General features: G+C 40.3%; 1 protein-coding gene across 8 annotated transcripts in view; it reads left to right on the forward strand.

Annotated features, from left to right (window-relative positions):
- HDAC9 (histone deacetylase 9) overlaps positions 1 to 17,874 on the forward strand; it is a 779,881-nt gene that overhangs the window by 97,835 nt on the left and 664,172 nt on the right. For 7 of the 8 annotated variants that reach the window (XM_085630924.1, XM_085630925.1, XM_085630929.1 and 4 more), the window contains exon 2: positions 14,282 to 14,341. The exons of the other annotated variant lie outside the window; for it this stretch is intronic. In XM_085630924.1, the coding sequence (XP_085487050.1) occupies positions 14,282 to 14,341 (60 nt within the window). The remainder of the gene's footprint in view (positions 1 to 14,281; positions 14,342 to 17,874) is intronic. 8 annotated transcript variants of the gene reach the window in all.

The raw sequence follows: 17,874 nt of genomic DNA on the forward strand, positions 1-17,874 counted from the left end.
TGTAACAGTGGGTGCTACTCAGAATGCACACACTTCCTCAATTTATGTGTGATAACACTCTATTGGGGAGAACACTTTAAGGGGTGACATTAGAACAGGTGCTGTCAGTTAGAAGGTTCCACTGTTAGCCCTACTATTGAGGGTATGTTCAGAAAGATACTGTTTATAGAAAAAAAGACTCATGGTATGGATAGGAAGACACAAGGTATCACCAGAAGGTACTGCAGGTGCATAGGTGCATATCTTGCTAGCATTTGGAAACTACATAGATGCATATCTTGCTAGCATTTGGAAAATACTGGAACTTCTGCTGATAATGGGACCATGGTCAAAGTGGAATGTGTCTGGCCACCATCAAGGGAAAGTCATACTAGGGTACAGCAAAACTCTAGCAACTTTGGTTACAAATAGAATCTAAACATTGGAGCATTGTTTTAAGTACATTACCCTAAAAGGTGTCAATCTTACAATCAGGCATAAGACATTCTTTATGCATGCTCTTATTACCTAAGACATTGGGACTCGCCATCTATCAAGCAAGAGAGTGCTGGAAACTCTGGGATGTCCACCAGCAATAGGCATGTGCCTGGGTTGTCCTCTCGCCCACAGTCCTGTTATCCTCAGTTGAAAACTCTGCACAGAAGGGTCCTGTAAACAGCTTGGCTACATCTATATGCTCAGCTAGAGGCTCAGCAGCAGCAGCACAATAGTAAATCAATCTATATTCAAAGTCTACACCCATGTGGATCACAAATGATGTTGTGTCATGTATGCTGTTATTTTTTCATGTCTTTATGCTATCGTGTCATGCACAAAGTGTAATTGAGGGGATGAGGTTAATGTAACTATTGTTTGCATTTGTCAGATTTACCTTACATAGTTTGTACCACAGTAAGAGGGGGCACTTACCCGAGATGGGAATCCTGTGCCACGTCGACTGAAAAGAAAGCCTAAAAGAAGCTCTACAAAGAGCAGAAGGGTAAAGTCAGGAGAGAAGGGAAATTGTGGCAATATTAGAAAATAAATATATGGAGAACAGAGAGAGGAAAAAAGAAACAGACTACCCTGAGCAGTTGCCAGTGGTTAGACATATTACAAGCATTCCTCCCATCACCCTCTGTGTATTTGATATAGCACCCTAAGTGGGCAAGTGAACGCCAAAATGTGGGTCTCGTGCACACACAGCTAATGTAGCCAAGCTTCACCCAACTAAAGAGCCTAATCAAGGTAAAACCAGTCTTGGTTTGCTTGTGTTTTCGGTTTCAGGGAGGATTTGGTCTGGCAGTCTTGGCTGGACTTTTCCTATTGGAGGAGGGTCATGACTGAATTGCATATGTTATGTTATGTTATGACGGGTATTTATAAAGCGTGCGGCTACTCCCAAGAGTGTCCCGGCGCTGAGAGTAAAGAACCCACATCCAAACAGCATAACAGATGAGACACAATGCCCAAACGCACACAGCCTACCGAATAGATTACAGTTGAAATAACCAAGTCTTCAACATTTTTCTAAAAACAAGCAGATCCTGAGCCTGGCGAAGAGACGGGGGAAGATTGTTCCAAAGGCCGGAAGCAGTCACCCAAAAAGAGCGGCCGCCGACCCGCGCAAGAGTAACTATCGGCACAGAGGTCAAGAGCTGAGACGAAGATCTCAGAGTGCGTTGAGGAATATAGCGAGGGAACCTATGTCTTAAGTAGGGAGCTCCAATCTGATTGAAAGATTTGAACACAAGAACCAGGGCTTTAAAATAGATTCTCTTCTGAACCGGCAACCAGTGCAGGCTGGTTCAAAGTATGATGACATGGTGTGCAAAAGAACAGTGGGTGAGACTTATTGGACGCATTCCTCCCATCACCTTTTGTTTGTTTCATTTGTTGTCCATAGTCAGCTGCTGATCATAAGATCATGTGGGAATAACAACCTTTCATTGGACAAGAGAGTGGTAAGTGATAAAAGGAGTCTTTACAATAGTGACTGTTGGAAAAATGGCATTCTCTCCAGTTTTGCACATGAAGTAGCGGACATGTGCACTCACGGGTTTTCTGTTCTCTCCCTGCTGCTTTTTAGTAGGCAGCCAGGAGGTAAGTGTAGACTGTTGGGACCACTGGTGAAAGAGATAGAGGGCCTGAGCTGCTCAGCAGGCACCACACTCAGTTACCACCACTGAGAAGAAGGCATTAGACTGTTCATCTTCCCAGAGTGTGATACGCTCAAAGACCAAGAGACTCAGAGCAGAGGCATTGGACCCATCTGAGGGGTGGGTGATGTGGAAACCACATGCCAGGAGAATTTATATGACGTGTCTCTTCATGGTCAGAATGAAACCAAAAACAGTGATGTCCCAGGAACAGTTTCCTCCTTCATCAGGACTTGAAGCAGTCCCTACCACCAGTGTCCGAGCCTTAATAATGCCAGGGCCTGCAGCAGCACTCCATGTCACCTCTCATCCATTTTTGAATGTCTGCCAGGAACAACAGCATCCAAGGGTGAGATTCTCCCGACAACTCTGAGCTGTCTCATGTCACTTCATCCGAGTCCTCAGTATGTGACCCTGGTTGTTTTCCAGGAAGCCATGAGGCAGCTGCCGGCTTGTCAGCAGGCACATTCAAGGGGCCTTGTGGTGACAGTCAGGGCCTACCAGAAGATGCAAGCTGATCATCACCTGAATATCTGCTGCTTCCCGTCCTTCTGCACATCGGCCATATCCAGCCACCTCCGAACTCACACCTCCAAACCCCCTGTCTGTGTGAACCCCAGTTCATCTTTGCCCTATGTCACTCAAACTTACCCAGTGTGTGAAATTGCCCAAGAGGTGTCTGAATGTGCCTGCACAGTGCAATGCCTGCACTGCAGAAGCAGCTCCATGTAGTCCAGGTTTTGGATATTGAAGACGGCTAGGAACTCTTGGCCTCATACCCAGGATGGCAGCAATTGCACCTTGCCTGATTTGAAGAGTGACATTTCATTGATTTGGACATATTGGACATTTTCTTACATCTGGATCTTACTCTACGCCTTTGAATATTTGTTTGAACTTTTCATATTACATATTCCTTCATATTCTCCATGGTACAGTGCATATAGACATTTGCCTTGACATTTTTCAACATGATTTTTTAGGTCGAGCATTCGAGACCTCTTGTATATAATTTAGTATGTATTTATATGTGTATGTACTTTGTGGGCTCTGGAGATCAGCCCTAGGACTTGTCTGCTTCCGCTTAGGGACTTTTTTTTTCTGTTCAACTGCCTCTATTTAACTGTCTTAATAGGAAATGACCAGTAGAGGTCAGTAAAACACCAGAATTGCTTTTTGCTTATTCAACTGCCTCTATTTAACTGTCTTGATAGAAACGACCAGTAGAGGTCAGTAAAATACCAGAATCACTTTAGTATACTCTAGATTCCAGTCCATAGAAATTGTCTTCCAAGAGCACCCGTAGACAATAATATTTTTTTCAAATCTTGTATTTTCAGTGATATGACCACTGAAGGCCCTGATTTTATATTAAAAACAGAGCTTTGAATAAGACCATTTCCTGCTTAAAGGCAATATTTCTCTCCATGTGTTACCATACCTGATGTGTCATGCAGTTTGGTGCTTACTTTCCCTCCATGTTAAAGAACAGTAGATGTTTCAGCACCCAGGCTAATGTGCTGCATACCTTAATACATATAAGGTCCCGAAGGTGAGACCAATTGCATTGCAAATGCTTGTTTCAGTTGTCCACCACACTCGAAGTCCACTCTCCCTTTCTGGACTGAGGCGCTATTGTGCTTATTTCTCCTCTCCCCAAGGACAGGTTATGTCCTACCCCTTTTGACCGTCCCTGGCACAACAGTTTCATGTTTGTTATCCTTTCTCAGGTTTATCCCCTTCAGCGCGGCGCGGATTACCGCGCTGTGCTGAAGGTTCGTTGCGCGGGCGGAGCCGTAACGGAGCGGTTCCGTCATACGCACAGCGCGACCGATGCGCATGACGGAACCGCTCCGTCATGCGCATCGAAAGGGTTAAATCAAGCTTTATTTTATTGCATATACTTCGATATGTATTGGCCCTGTTAGGACAGTGTGACCATGTCTGTAGATGGATGTGCATTAGGTGACCCAAGGGTGAATGGCGCATGAACACAAATCTATAACACAAAAACAGCTCAGCCTACTACAGGAGTCGACTCCGCCCATTTTACGACCAAAGCACACAAGAGAGGTCAGACTGGTGGAAGGCAGGTGCAATTGGTGCTTACTCCAAATTAGTAACAAAATAAGAATTTGCAGGCATATTCTGGGTTGAAATGCATGCAAACATAAGTAGGGTGTGATGTCTGAGGATGGGGCAGTGACTAATACCTGAAAACCTTCATTTGGGTGATGGTCGCTGTTGTGAGCAATAGAAAGGGCGTCTGTATCCTCCGCCTTGAAACATTGGGATTCCTGTGGATCAGGATCTTTTTCTGCTTTTGTAGACATTGGGGCTTGTCGGCCTTGGTGGTTGTTATCCACCAGTAAACTGAGACATGTGCCTCTGCCCTACAGTTCATGACCTGCGCTGGTGAGCAAGGAACTGTATGAGGAGTCTATTGCTGCTGGGTAGAGATGTTACCCATATTTCAGGAATTGCACACTGCAGAGAGGACTGTATCAAGGAACTCATTCTAATAGATTGCAGCTTTTGCCCTTACTAACCCCTTGCATGTGCGCTCAACTGATTTAGTCACTTTGGTGTTTTTTATGTTCTTGACTCCTGAGAGGTTGTGAGGTGGAGATTGGTTACTGACAGAGGATTCTAAATCACCTGTGGTTTTCTGTCTGTGAAAAGACTGAGAGAAGATTGGAGTTGCACCTGAGTGGAAGGTGCTGGAATGGAGGGAAATGGCAATTGGAGCTTTGACATTTGCAAGTGTGAAGAGGCATGCAGTCGCAAACAGCAAGACATGTTGCACTATAACATAAAGGCACTGATTGATACCACTCCAGAAGAGATAAATGGGGCATGAAACACACAAAAGGTGATGGGAAGACTGCTTGCAATTTGTTCAGCAACTGGCAATCCCTTGGGGTAGCATCCCAACCCATCCTACTTTTTCTCACCATGCCACCTCAGTTTGGACCCAGCCAGATACAAGTCAGTTTTGGCCCTGCTCCTCATGGGAACAGTCCAGCCCGAGCTACCAGGCAAGGTCCTCTCTGAACTGGAATACAAGCAACCTAGCACCTGGCATATACATATGAGTATGTGGGGCTTGCTATGGGCCCATGGACATAAAATACGATAGTGGTTTACTTGACAGTGCCACACATTCTTACTGTGTGAAAGGACCACATGATGGCAGCTACTGCCTATTCCTGCCTAAACGGGGCCATGAACATGTCGTTTTATGCAGCAGCTGCAGAAAATAATGATGAAAAGTTTTAGAATTGTGACAGTGTGGCTAAGAACCACCGTTATAGATGTGATAACTAGCGTTAATGCTGCTAAGTATCAGAGGGACGCATGGCATATTGCTTTCACGTGAACAAATTGATAACTGATCATATATTTATTTACAATGAGAACGGGGGCCAATGAAATGCATGGATGTTCATAGTAATCTATGCACTAAGACCACTGACTTCTCTCACTGACAGATCGTGGGACCTCGATTGTTGCTTGCAGGAGGTCTCCTGGTGTGGTCTGATGGGTGAACCACTGTGTGGAACCAGGGAATGTTCTGTCACTGCACCTTGCAGAGAGACACTTATAGAATATTGAAACATCACAACATAAGTAGTAGTTTGAGAGAGTGGGAACATGCTAGTGCTACGTAGTGATGAAACACCTGCAGCCATTTCCTGGGTGACAGCTGCGGGGAGGATTGTGACAGAGGCAGATATTGCTGAGATGGGAGAGACTGATAGGTAGTGTGACAAAGTACACACTCTGATTGCCTGCAAAGGAAGCATGATTGAATTGAGTGGATGACAGGATACATAGCCATATACTCAGCAATAAATTTGCAAAAATGAAAGATGTATGTTGTGCTCTAATGACACAGACCTGTAACTTCACGTCACGCCTCTTGGTGAAACATGCTGAACATGGGGTCCATATTGGGTACTAGAATTATATTTTCACTATATTCACACTTATTCAGAGGGAGAGAGGCATATAGCCTATTAGAATTTGAAATTTATGTTAGCTTGCAAGGCTCTATCATCAATCTTTTTTCTAAGGTAAGTCAAGGTTGGCACACAGGCAGTGCTGCGTATTGTTGCTGGGGGCAGGTAACCAGGTGGCTGGCACCACAGGACCTGCACATGAGGAAATTACGTGATGCGGATGAGGCTATGAGGCTAATGCACTGACAATTTAACTACGTGATGAAGGCATTTCTATGCATATCAAAACAAGAATCATATATGGCAGTGTTGAGGTATGATGATCAGAGTGTGGGGTGACCGTGTTAGCAGTAAGGCACACCTGGCTTAGTCCTGGTTTGTGCTGTGGTGCTTGTCTCCATTGTGGCTTTGTCACAGGAGGGGTTGTTGCTGCTGTAGCTGTCACCTGTAATGCAGCAGACACAAGAACTGTAAAAAGGAAAGTTAGAAGGTGAAAAGATTAGTATATTTAGTTTTGACTCTAGGTGATGGGGGAGATGTCTGTTATTTGAGGATAGTCAATCGTGACCAGTGTGAAAGTAGAGTCTAGTTTGAACATATTCTAAGAGAACTAAGAGTCAAGAACTAAGAGTTGAAGTCATGTTGTCATGTGTACCCTATATGTGGCCTTGATTAGGTCGAGCATCAGCATGCATGCTATATTAAATACTTCAATTCTCTACTAATAAAACACACACCATGCCCCCATGTGGTGGTTTCCCAAAAATATATGCCGGCATTTACAAATAAGTTTTGGTGACAACTACCGGAAAACACCAGCACAAACTAAGCACTGATTTTTGTGCTTCTAGTGTTAGTGTTTGTGAGGTGTGTGTGATTTTCCACAGGTGTTGTTTAAATATAGATGTAAATTTTTAGCTTATGCTATGTAGAACTATGCTGATCAGTGTATACACTGTAAAGTTGCAAATATTAATTATATGCTCATATTTTGAGTTGTGTGTCCCCACTCATGTAAGAAGGAAGGGTAGGTCACAACAAGAGGAGACGCGCGATTCAAAATGGCCGCCTCCCGGTGAGCTCTAGTGCATTTTCCCCCGTTTTTTACTGTTTAATGACGAATTCCTGTCAGAACATTCACTATAAGGAGGTCGCTGCATGTATAAGGACCATACCTGCGTTGTGGAGTAGATTCCTTCGATTTTGAGCGACGGAAGTGGTGTTTTTCAGCTCCTGGTTCCTGCTCCCAGCTCTGCCTTCAGATACAGCCAGGCTTTCTGTGAAGGGGGCGGAGTGATCCTTCAAGAAAGGGCCTGGCTTGGGCCTAGCCACTACCACAGCCCACTTTAGCTGCTTCACCAGTCTTTCTTGGGATATCTTCATAACTTTCATTCTATTTTCTTACAAACTGCTTATTTATTTATAAAATTAAGTATTTTTTCAAGAAAATTGATAATAAAAATTCTCTTCACACTAAAAGGAGACAGCAGGTTTCTCCTCCACCAATTAAATCAAAAGTGGTAGAGTCATCTGAACCTTCCTTGTCTTTAATACTAGAGGAAATTCAGGCTCTTCGTGCTAATACAGATACAATTGCGTCTGAGGTTAAAAACAAACGCAAAGAAATGGCTAGTTTGTCAATGAAAATATCGGAAAATTCAATTAAAATACAAGATAATAGGGTTAAAGTCGATGCTTTCACTCCACTTGTGGTGAAAATTTCACCTATGTGCTCGCTACTGTTGGACATGGAAAATCGCAATAGACCATATAATCTATGCATATTTAATTTACCAGAAGATGTTGAGGGAGCTAACTGTAGATTATATTTGGAGAATCTAATTCCTGGCCTCTTACAAATCAAATTTCCAGAAAAGTTTGTAATTGAGGCTCACAGGATTCCCTCCCATCAAAACGCTCAGCACACAAAACCGCGACAAATCATCTTTAAAGTTCTTCGTCACCACCATTTGGTTTTAATTGGAAAAGCAGCACGAGAAATCCCTTCACTGATGGTTAATGGGAATAAAATATTTATTCATCAAGATTTTGCCAAAGTAACTGTTTCAATTCGCAAGGAATTCACTGCTCTTCGTTCTCAGCTAAGAAGTCTTGGCTTCAAATATGGTCTTTTTGATCCATCGACGATGCGTATTTGGAAAGATAATTTCTCGAAATCCTTTCATCGCCCTGAAGAACTGAGACGCTTTATAGATCAGCAATCACAGCATTCAATGGATACTCATGACTCTTCTACTTGATTACTGCCAGTTATGCCTTTTCTAACAAAATGCTGATATTCTCTTACATTGGGCTCCAACGGTTCCGGTCATGCTTGAAAAGCGTGTATGCGTTTCACCTTTCACATTTATGTCTTCTGTTTGTCGTCTTTTTCCATGTTTTTCTTTTCTCCTTCCCTTCTGCTTGTTCTGGACCTACTTTTTTCTCATTCTCTTTATCTTTTGTTACTTTCCTCTTCTTGATCTCTTTTCTCTTACCCTCCTATTATGGCTAATGTTCATAATCTTAAAGTAGTTTCATTAAATGTTAAAGGTTTGCGCCATCCAGTTAATCGTACAAACATTTTAGATTACTTAGGTAATTGCAAAGCGGATATTTGTTTTATACAAGAGACTCATATAGATGACAAAATCTTAGATTATATGAAGAAAAAGTGGGTTGATATTATTGTCTCTTCTCCTGCTAATGAAAAAAATGGTGTGGCTATTCTTTTTGCAAAAAAATTACATTGTCAAATTGTGAATAAAAATTCAGATGCTGATGGTAGATATATAATCGTTAAAAAGTTCATGATTCATTCTTATTTTTATTAAATGTTTATGGTCCTACTGCGGATGACCCTGTTGTTTGGGCTAATCTTACAACGGAGGTTCTAAAGTTTGGTAATAGTCCTTTAATTGTTGGAGGTGATTTTAATGAAATATCTGATCCTTTATTAGATAGATTATCTCTTACTAAATTCCATCCTTCTAAAGTTTATTATGCTTTCAAATCATGTATTCAAACCACTAAGTTAGTTGATATTTGGTGATTATATTTCCCTACAGAAAAAAAGTTACACATTTTTTTCAAAGCCTCCTAATTCCCATTCTAGAATTGATTATTTATTAGTTTCCAGGCAACTAATTAACTCTGTAACTACTCCTAAGATTGGTAACATTGATGTTTCGGATCATGCTTTGATTTCTTTTGTTTTGAATTTAGATTTAACTTTTACTAAGCAATCTAGATGGCGAATGAATACAGGCATAGTTTTAAATGATTATAACAAACCAAAACTTTTATCTGCCATTCAAGATTATTTTGTACTCAACCCTGAAGGTTCTACTTCTATGATTAATAGATGGGATGCTTTTAAAGCTTATATTAGGGGTGTAACGATCTCTATTATGGCCCACGAAAATAAAACCTTTAACGCAAATGTTAAAATTTTACAAAAACAAATTGCGAAATTTGAACGACTTTTTATTACATCTAATGATCCTCAATATAGATTTCAACTACAAAAACTTTGTTATGAGTTTAACTCAATTCTTAGTAAAAGAGCTGGCATTCAAATTTCTAATGCTAGAGCCAGATTTAGCTTTAATGCCAACAGATCTGGAAGACTTTTAGCTAATTATTTACGCATAAAACAAGATAAAACCCAAATCAATTCAATTCATGGTCCTAATGGTAAAATTGCTTTATCTCATAAAGAAATCGTTAATGAATTTTTGAATTTCTACTCTAATTTATATAATAAGCCCGACTTTCAGGATGTTTCTTTAATTGATTCTTTTTTAACTACATGTGGATTGCCCAAGATTTCACAATCGGATAAAATTGGACTTGATGCACCCATTACTAAGGATGAAATCTTATTAGCCATAATATCCCTTCAAAAAATAAATCTCCTGGTCCCGATGGAATTCCGGCGGAATTCTACAAAGAATTTCAACCACAACTTTTACCTTTTTTATTTCAACTTTTTACGCTTTTTGGTTCTACAGGAAGTACCTCTGGTTCTTTTACTGAAGCTTTAATTATTGTACTTCCCAAGCCGGATAAAGACCCCACTCTTGTGACTAATTACCGTCCTGAATCTTTAATTAATCAAGATTGTAAATTATATACTAAAATACTTGCTACTAGATTAGTCCCTATATTAGATTCTATTATACACCCTGACCAATCTGGTTTTATGAAGAATAGATATTCTGCAAATAATACAAGAACTCTGCTACATATTATTGAACAAAGTTCAACTTTAACTTTACCCTCAGGAATTTTAGCCTTAGATGCTGAAAAAGCTTTTGATAAAATTCATTGGCAATTTTCATTTCATACATTATCATAATTCAATTTTGGTGATTCTTTTATTCGTATGATTTCAGCTTTATATTTTGCCCCCACTGCTCGTTTATTTATCAATGGCCAAGTTTCGAATCAATTTTCCCTTTTTAGAGGTACAAGACAAGGTTGTACCCTTTCCTCACTTTTGTTTTTAATTGGCATTGAACCTTTCCTTACTTCTATAAGAAAATGTGATAACATTGAAGGAATCAATATTAAGGATGTTATTGTTAAAACCTTAGCTTATGCTGATGATGTCCTTTTATTTATTAGTAATCCTATATCCTCATTCCCTTCCTTATTGGAAATTATCGCAAAATATTCTGTAGTTTCTGGATACAAATTAAATACTAACAAAACTGAATTTTTTCCCTTAAATATTTATTGTACTCCTGATATGATTCCTATGAATGAAATTATTTGGCAAAAGAGTAAATTAAAATATCTTGGTATTTTATTTTCTTCATCCTTAAAATCAACAATTACTTTAAACTGTGACTTCATATTAAATTATATGAAAGACAAAATGTCCAAATGGTCATCATTACATCTTTCGTGGTTGGGTAGACTGGATTCTATCAAAATGACTATCGCTCCTAAAATCTTCTACACCCTTGCCATGATTCCTACTCAATTTCCATTAAAGTTTTACAAAGATGTTGATAAACTTCTCTCCAAGTTTCTTTGGAACAACAAGTCACCTCGTATTAGTTATACAACATTAAAAGTGCCCAAATATAATGCTGGGTTTGGTATACCTGACTTTTTTCTTTATCATAAAGTCTTTATTTTAAAACAAAGTTTCATATGGTTTAATCACTCCTTTTTAAATAATCCACCTGCTTGACTATATATTGAGAAATCGATAGTAAATCCATTTCCATTACTCACTTTGTTAACCATGTCTAACAATGCATCATTTTTTCATAAATCGGTTATTCTTAAATCCACTAAAATGATTTTTAATGACCTAGATTACATTTTTTTATTTCCCATGAATAATACTGATGACTTGTCTCTATGGTATAGCAATGTCATTAAATTGAATAGAAATATTAGTTTCTGGTATTCATGGATTAAGGTTGGTATTTTTATCTTAAAGATGTTTATTCCAACAACACTTTCATTTCATTTGAAGCGTTACAAACAAGTTTTGGTTTATCTCAGTCCGACCTTATTAAATATCAATATTTGTGCAATTCAATCTTAGATTCTTTCCCTCATGCTATTACTTCTAATGTTATAGCTGATTTATCAATCTATATTCCAACTGTTTCCAAATCATCTCATGGTGTTTCTATTCTATATACAAAATTATCAAATACTTTAGGTAACAACATAGATATGATTTCAACTTTTTGGAATAATGAACTTTCACTTTCCTTGTCTACTGACACATGGAAAAATATTTGGCTTAGTAGTATATCTGGATGGTTACCTGTTTCACTCTACCAAACCAATTCCTATATTTTATTCAATTGTCTTTGGACTCCGTTACGTTTGTTCCAAGCCAAACGTCCTCCATCTGCAAATTGCTGGCATTGTAAATTGCAGCCAGGTACGTTACAACATATGCTTTTTGATTGCCCTTTAGTTTTTTAATTTTGGACTGAAGTTTGGGATGTTATAAAAAAGATTTTAAAGATTCATGTTGATGTCTCTTACCAAATGTTAATATGCAAATCTGCTATTTTGTCACAGAATTTAAATGATTTAGAAGGTAAGCTTTTCAATTTCCTAATTTCAGCTGCGTTGAAATCCATTACTTTCTGTTGGAAAGATGTTTCTATATTATCTGTTAATGCTTGGTGGTCCTGGGTTATTTTTACGAGAAGAGGTGCTCAGTTGTCCATGAATGGGATTATTCATAATTCTAACTCTTATCACTCTTTTTGGATACCTGTTGATGTTTATTTATCCTCTTAATGTTATATTTATAGCTTGGCTTTCTTTTTATTGCAATTATTTCACACTAAATTATAAGATATAGTAGCTCTATTTATAGTAAGTGCATTAGTTTTTTGTAACTGTTCCCGCCCTTCCTTCCCCCTTTTATGTTTCATATGAATATGTACCATTTTCTTACCTTTTGTAATTATTTTGCTGGTTTTGTAATTTATAAGTTGTGAATAGGTATTTTCTCTATATAATATTTTTTCTGTATTGTCTATGTTTATTATCTATAAACAAAACTAAATAAAATATTTTGAACTCAAGAAGGAAGGGTAGGTAATCCTACTATTTGGCGAAACTCTCCACCTGGAGTTGCTTAATGGCAGATATGGTGATTGTTGTGTAGGCTGAAATCAACATGTCCAGATATCTCCCCCCATAGATTTACTTTTCTGAATCAAGGCCCTTATAAGTAGCTTCTATGCCTATTATTCCAACTGTATTTCATTGTGATGTTTTGTTGCCTATTTGATTTAAATTAGGTGGGTACTATTTAAGCTGTATATACATATATTTTTCTTTTGTGATCATATTCTCCTACATATAATAAACACTCTCGCTCAACATTGTCTTTTTTAATAGCAAATTGCATTACATACAGAGAGTCTATTTGATTTGACATTGCTAGATTGTCCTTGTGAGTCCAGGAATCAGAGACACAGTCAGACATTCTGGCCCTCATGACAAGGAGAGTGGTACAGAATTCCAGTATGGAATTCCACCACACCTAATCAGAACTGGGCTGATGTCACTGAATCCGGTTTTTCTGGTTGTGGGAACAGCAGACCCAATTTTACCAGCTGATGAAACCACTTGAGCCTTTGGCTGCAGCAACTGCCTGCTGAGTTGTAATTTCTCAAGTGGTGGGTGGTGCGGCTCCATCCTACTCTCTCAAGCCCTCTCATGCCATTCCCACCCAGCAACTGCCCTACCCCCCCCCCCACCCCCCGGCCTCACATTTATGCTGAGAGCAGGTGATACATGTGAGCATTACACTCCATATAATAGGAGATATTTTGGGATTTACACCTGTTAAATCCAGGTCCTCACATTTATTCCCCATTCCATCACGCTTACCTTGTAATGGCATGGTATTGACAGGGTGTTACCGCACAGTATCGGTAGTTGTAGTTGTAGATGCTGCGTTAGCAACCTGCAAGTACCATGCAACTTGTAATAAGGCCCTCTGTGATAATTTTCCATTATCAGCTGTGATGAATAAATTTGCCTGACAATTTGATCTCAATCACTGGCTGTCTGAAGGACCAGTTATAATATCTTTATGCCTCTTTCTATTGACTGGAAAATCGTGCCATGTGTGTTATTTATTGAACTCTTATTTAAGATCTAGTACTGGATGTTATTGCTCCCAACCAGTTTGTTTCAACATTGGAGCTAGATTAGTCGTGCCTACAAGACTTTTACATTGTCAGCTGGTTTTAGTGTGATTGTAGTATTTCGCTAACATTATATAATGCAGTATGTTGACCTGTGGTTAAACTATTTTTACAGAAATGTCTCAATTTACAAGCTCACTAAACCATAAAAAGCAATTTTAAAGGCTGTAATCTCTGATCTTGTCATATATGTAAAGCATTTACTGATCTCCAAGTTTATACTGGCTTTTCCCATCCTGTTACTATTTTACAGGCCCCCACAGGATTTTGGATTTGTTTGACCTGAAATGAAAGTTAAATATAGGAGGAAGCAGAATATAACTATCTGTCATCATAGTTGATATTTTTACTATGATGAATGATATGAATTCTGATTGTGATATAAATATTGTGCACCATAGTGGAACTGAGTATCATCACAAATTGCTTAACCTGAATTTTAGAGTTAATTTCGCTATATCTATTTTCTTTACAGAAGAAGGCCTTACTCTCACATTCAAATCTGTTTCAGGGGACCACCCACCATTTCCGAGAGGTAAAACTTCCATAATGAAAATAATGGTTTATTTAGACTGATTTTCCTGCCTTTTCTGTAAATGATACAAGAGGAGTCCAGGATGCCAAATTAAATTTGGCCGTACCGCATTTTATGTACACCAGCTCCAGAATTTGATTTTACATTTAGAAATTAGATATCATACATGAGTACATAGTAGATACCTTGATTATTTTTTAGAGTTTCTTGATATTTTAGTTTTATCAAAGACATTGAGAAGATCTATATTTTGTGTATATGATCTCTTCAGCATACTATTGTACTTAGTTAATGATGGGGCTCCTTGGGCTTTCAATGCTATTGTGATAGTTCTCCTAGCTAATAACAGTGTCGAAAAATTAGGTGCCATCTTTACCCTTCATAGAGTACTGGAAGATCCTCAATATGCATCCCTTAGCTCTGTACATCTCTTTATGTCCCACCCCTCTGGCAATGTCTCCATGACCTCGTTCTAGTAAAACTGCAATCTCCAGGCAATCATATGCATGAACCCAGCTTGTTTAGGTCCGCAGCAAAGACAGCCAGAGGATGCCAAAGTTGCATTTTAGTAATTGTTCCTGGGTGTCCTATAGGCTCTATGCAGGAGGTAACATTGGATATATTTAAACAATGCATTTCGGGACACTTTAGGGGATATGTCCTTAATCAATTCGATTTATTCTCATAGAGTGATCTATCCAATTTCCCTCAATAGTGCCTTGCATAAAACCAAGCTTCTGTCTTTAATTATATCCCAATTATAGAAATTCCATTAACTTCTCGGCTTGCCAATTCCATTGACTTAAAGAAGCATTGCCACTTATGGGGGCCAGCCAATAGAGTCACCGGAGGATACGGCTTAACATGGTGTGTCTTGCATAGCCCCCTAATATTACTTCTCAAGTCAACTTGTACCATCCTAGGGAGATTCCCCTGCTGTCAGGCATCCGATATTAATAGGTCTCGAAGAGTCCACCACACCTCTGTTCCTTCCTGTTGCCTATTTCTTCTAGCTTTTGGTCACTTATCCATCAGACAGCCCATTGCAGCTGGGCTTCCTGTAATGTAATTCATAATCAGGTGTCCCCAGCCCAACCTGCCCCGTAGGAAACTTCTACTTTGCCAGTGTTACCCTGTGCCTCCATGCCCCCCATTACGAGTCTTCAAATAGCATAGCCAACCACTTAAAAAGGTTCCTCAGGAGCAATATCAGTATGGTAGCAAAATAATAGAGGGCCTCAGGAAGCATCACTGGTTTGGCCAACCCGATTCGCTGCTACAAGATTTGGGATCTCAGTGCTGTTATTGTGGTCTTCCGGTTTCCTTCCAATATATGTATGTCTGAATGATATGCCCTTATACCGAGATAAGGAAAAGTGTTGCGCTTCCATCTCCGGTCACCACCTCCCCAGACCAATGCAACTATGAGCCAATCCTGATGTAACGGGGAACAAACAGGATTTAGCCTGGTTGACACCCAAACCAGATTACCTCTCCAGTTCAACCAAGGACTTTGTGATTGAATTTAGATCAGTCTCCACATACTTAATGAATAACATCAAGTGGTCTGTGTAAAGTTAGATTGAATGCACATCTCCACACCCCTCCCCTACTACATCAGAATTACCTATTGGCATCCCTCGAGGCTTAGCTTGGCTGCCAAAGACTCCGTTGTCAGGGAAATAGCGGGGTGACAGAGGAAACATTGATGCTCACTTGATAGGTGGTGATGAGCTTAACTGTGTGCACATAGGCCATGGGGTTAGCGTACTCCAGCAAGATTAATTTGATCATATTCCTTCCAACACTGAATTTCATTAACTGGAATAGATATTTCCGGCTCAAGATATCAAAGGCTTTCTCTAATTGAGATCCAGGAGAGCAAAGTGCGGCCACATAGGGCGTGTCGGAGGACCTCCTAAAGCCTTTGGAATAATCTTCCAATGTTTATTAAATTGCAGCTTCCAGTTATGAACCTATTCTGATCTATGCATAGACCAGCTCAGTTACAGTAGCAAGTTCCTAGCCAATATTTTCCTTAGAGTTTTGTCATCAGTGTAGATCATGGAGAGGGTCCTGTATGAGATCATTCCACAAGGTCCCTCCCAGGTTTAGTAAATGTGACAATCAGCACTCGGTTGGTATTAGGAGATAGGCATCCAGGCTCAAAGGCTGTCTTGTAGAGCATCACTAACCTCGGGCTGTATGGTTTTAGGGGGAAAGCATCCAGTACCAAAAGTACCAGTGAATTTAGTCTCAGGGCCAGGTGATCCACAATGTGTGATGTAAAAGTCCTGTGGGAGCCCGCCAACATCAGGCATCTTCCGAGATGCCTTATTCCGCATTACCCCTTAATCTCCTGGACTGTGATCAGCAGGATCCATATCCTCCCTGTTTTCAGGGTCATCTGTGGGAGGGTTACCCTTTTCAGATACGCTTCCACTGTCTAAACACACAGACCATATAGTGTCCTATAGTAACCATAAATGATCTTATCTTACTGATTTCTGCTTGGGAGTAACAGATGCCTTTCATCTCTAATTGATGTAATTGAGAAGCCCCTGTTTTCAGGTTTAATCAATCACACCAACACCCTGTCTCCTCTGTCTTCCTCCACATGAGTCTTTTCCATATATGAAGCATAGTCTAAATAGTGTTAACTCCTCACTAGAGTTGCCTATCTTATCGTTGACTTGCCAAAGGGGGTCTGTTTTCATTCTGCTACTTTCCCCATCTCCAGATCGGCAGAGTCTTCCAGGGTGGCTAACTCATGGTCTATAACCTTGTGGACTCCCACTAATGCTTGTATAGAAGAACCTCTAATTATAGGCCCTTAGGGACATTGTCGACATTGCTAAGTTAGCATGAGCTTTGCTGCCATGATGCTGCTTTTGTGCATGTTACTTCATAACTTTATTTTTGCAAGACTCCGTTTGTGCCATTTACATGAGAGCCACCTGCTTTTCACGTTCTCTGCTGGGTACTTGCAGTTTAGTCTGAACACATTGTACAAGGTTGATAAACAATGCCCCTTGTTATTCTGTTCTGGTCAGTCCCTAGCACCCAGACATAACATGCTAAACACAGCTGCAATGCTGGAGACTCATGTTTTGATATTACGGGGATGCATGTTGTTTTAACACACACTTGGAGAAAGCCTTTCCATGGAGAAGAGCTATGCTGTTCTTATGATGTAAACCTTTCATCCAGGCTTTAACCCCTTCGCCGTGGCGGGAATTCCGCCGCGGCGCTGGGGGGTGCGGGGGGCAGCGCGGTGGCGCTGTGCTCATGACGGAGCCGCTCCGTCATGAGCCACGGTTGAGCTGTGCTCATGACGGAACGGTTCCGTCATGACTCCGCCCAGTTGCGTTGTCCCCCCGCACAGGCGGGGAAACAGCGCCGCGTGGGCGGAGCGGCCGCCAACGGTCGTGGCAAGACGGAACCGTTCCGTCATGAGCACACGGCAACCGTGGCTCATGACGGAACGGTTCCGTCATGAGCGGGGAAGGGGTTAAGGTATGGGGTCTGCTGTC

Source organism: Triturus cristatus, chromosome 10 (genome assembly GCF_964204655.1).
Source record: "Triturus cristatus chromosome 10, aTriCri1.1, whole genome shotgun sequence".
Taxonomy (NCBI): Eukaryota; Metazoa; Chordata; class Amphibia; order Caudata; family Salamandridae; genus Triturus; species Triturus cristatus.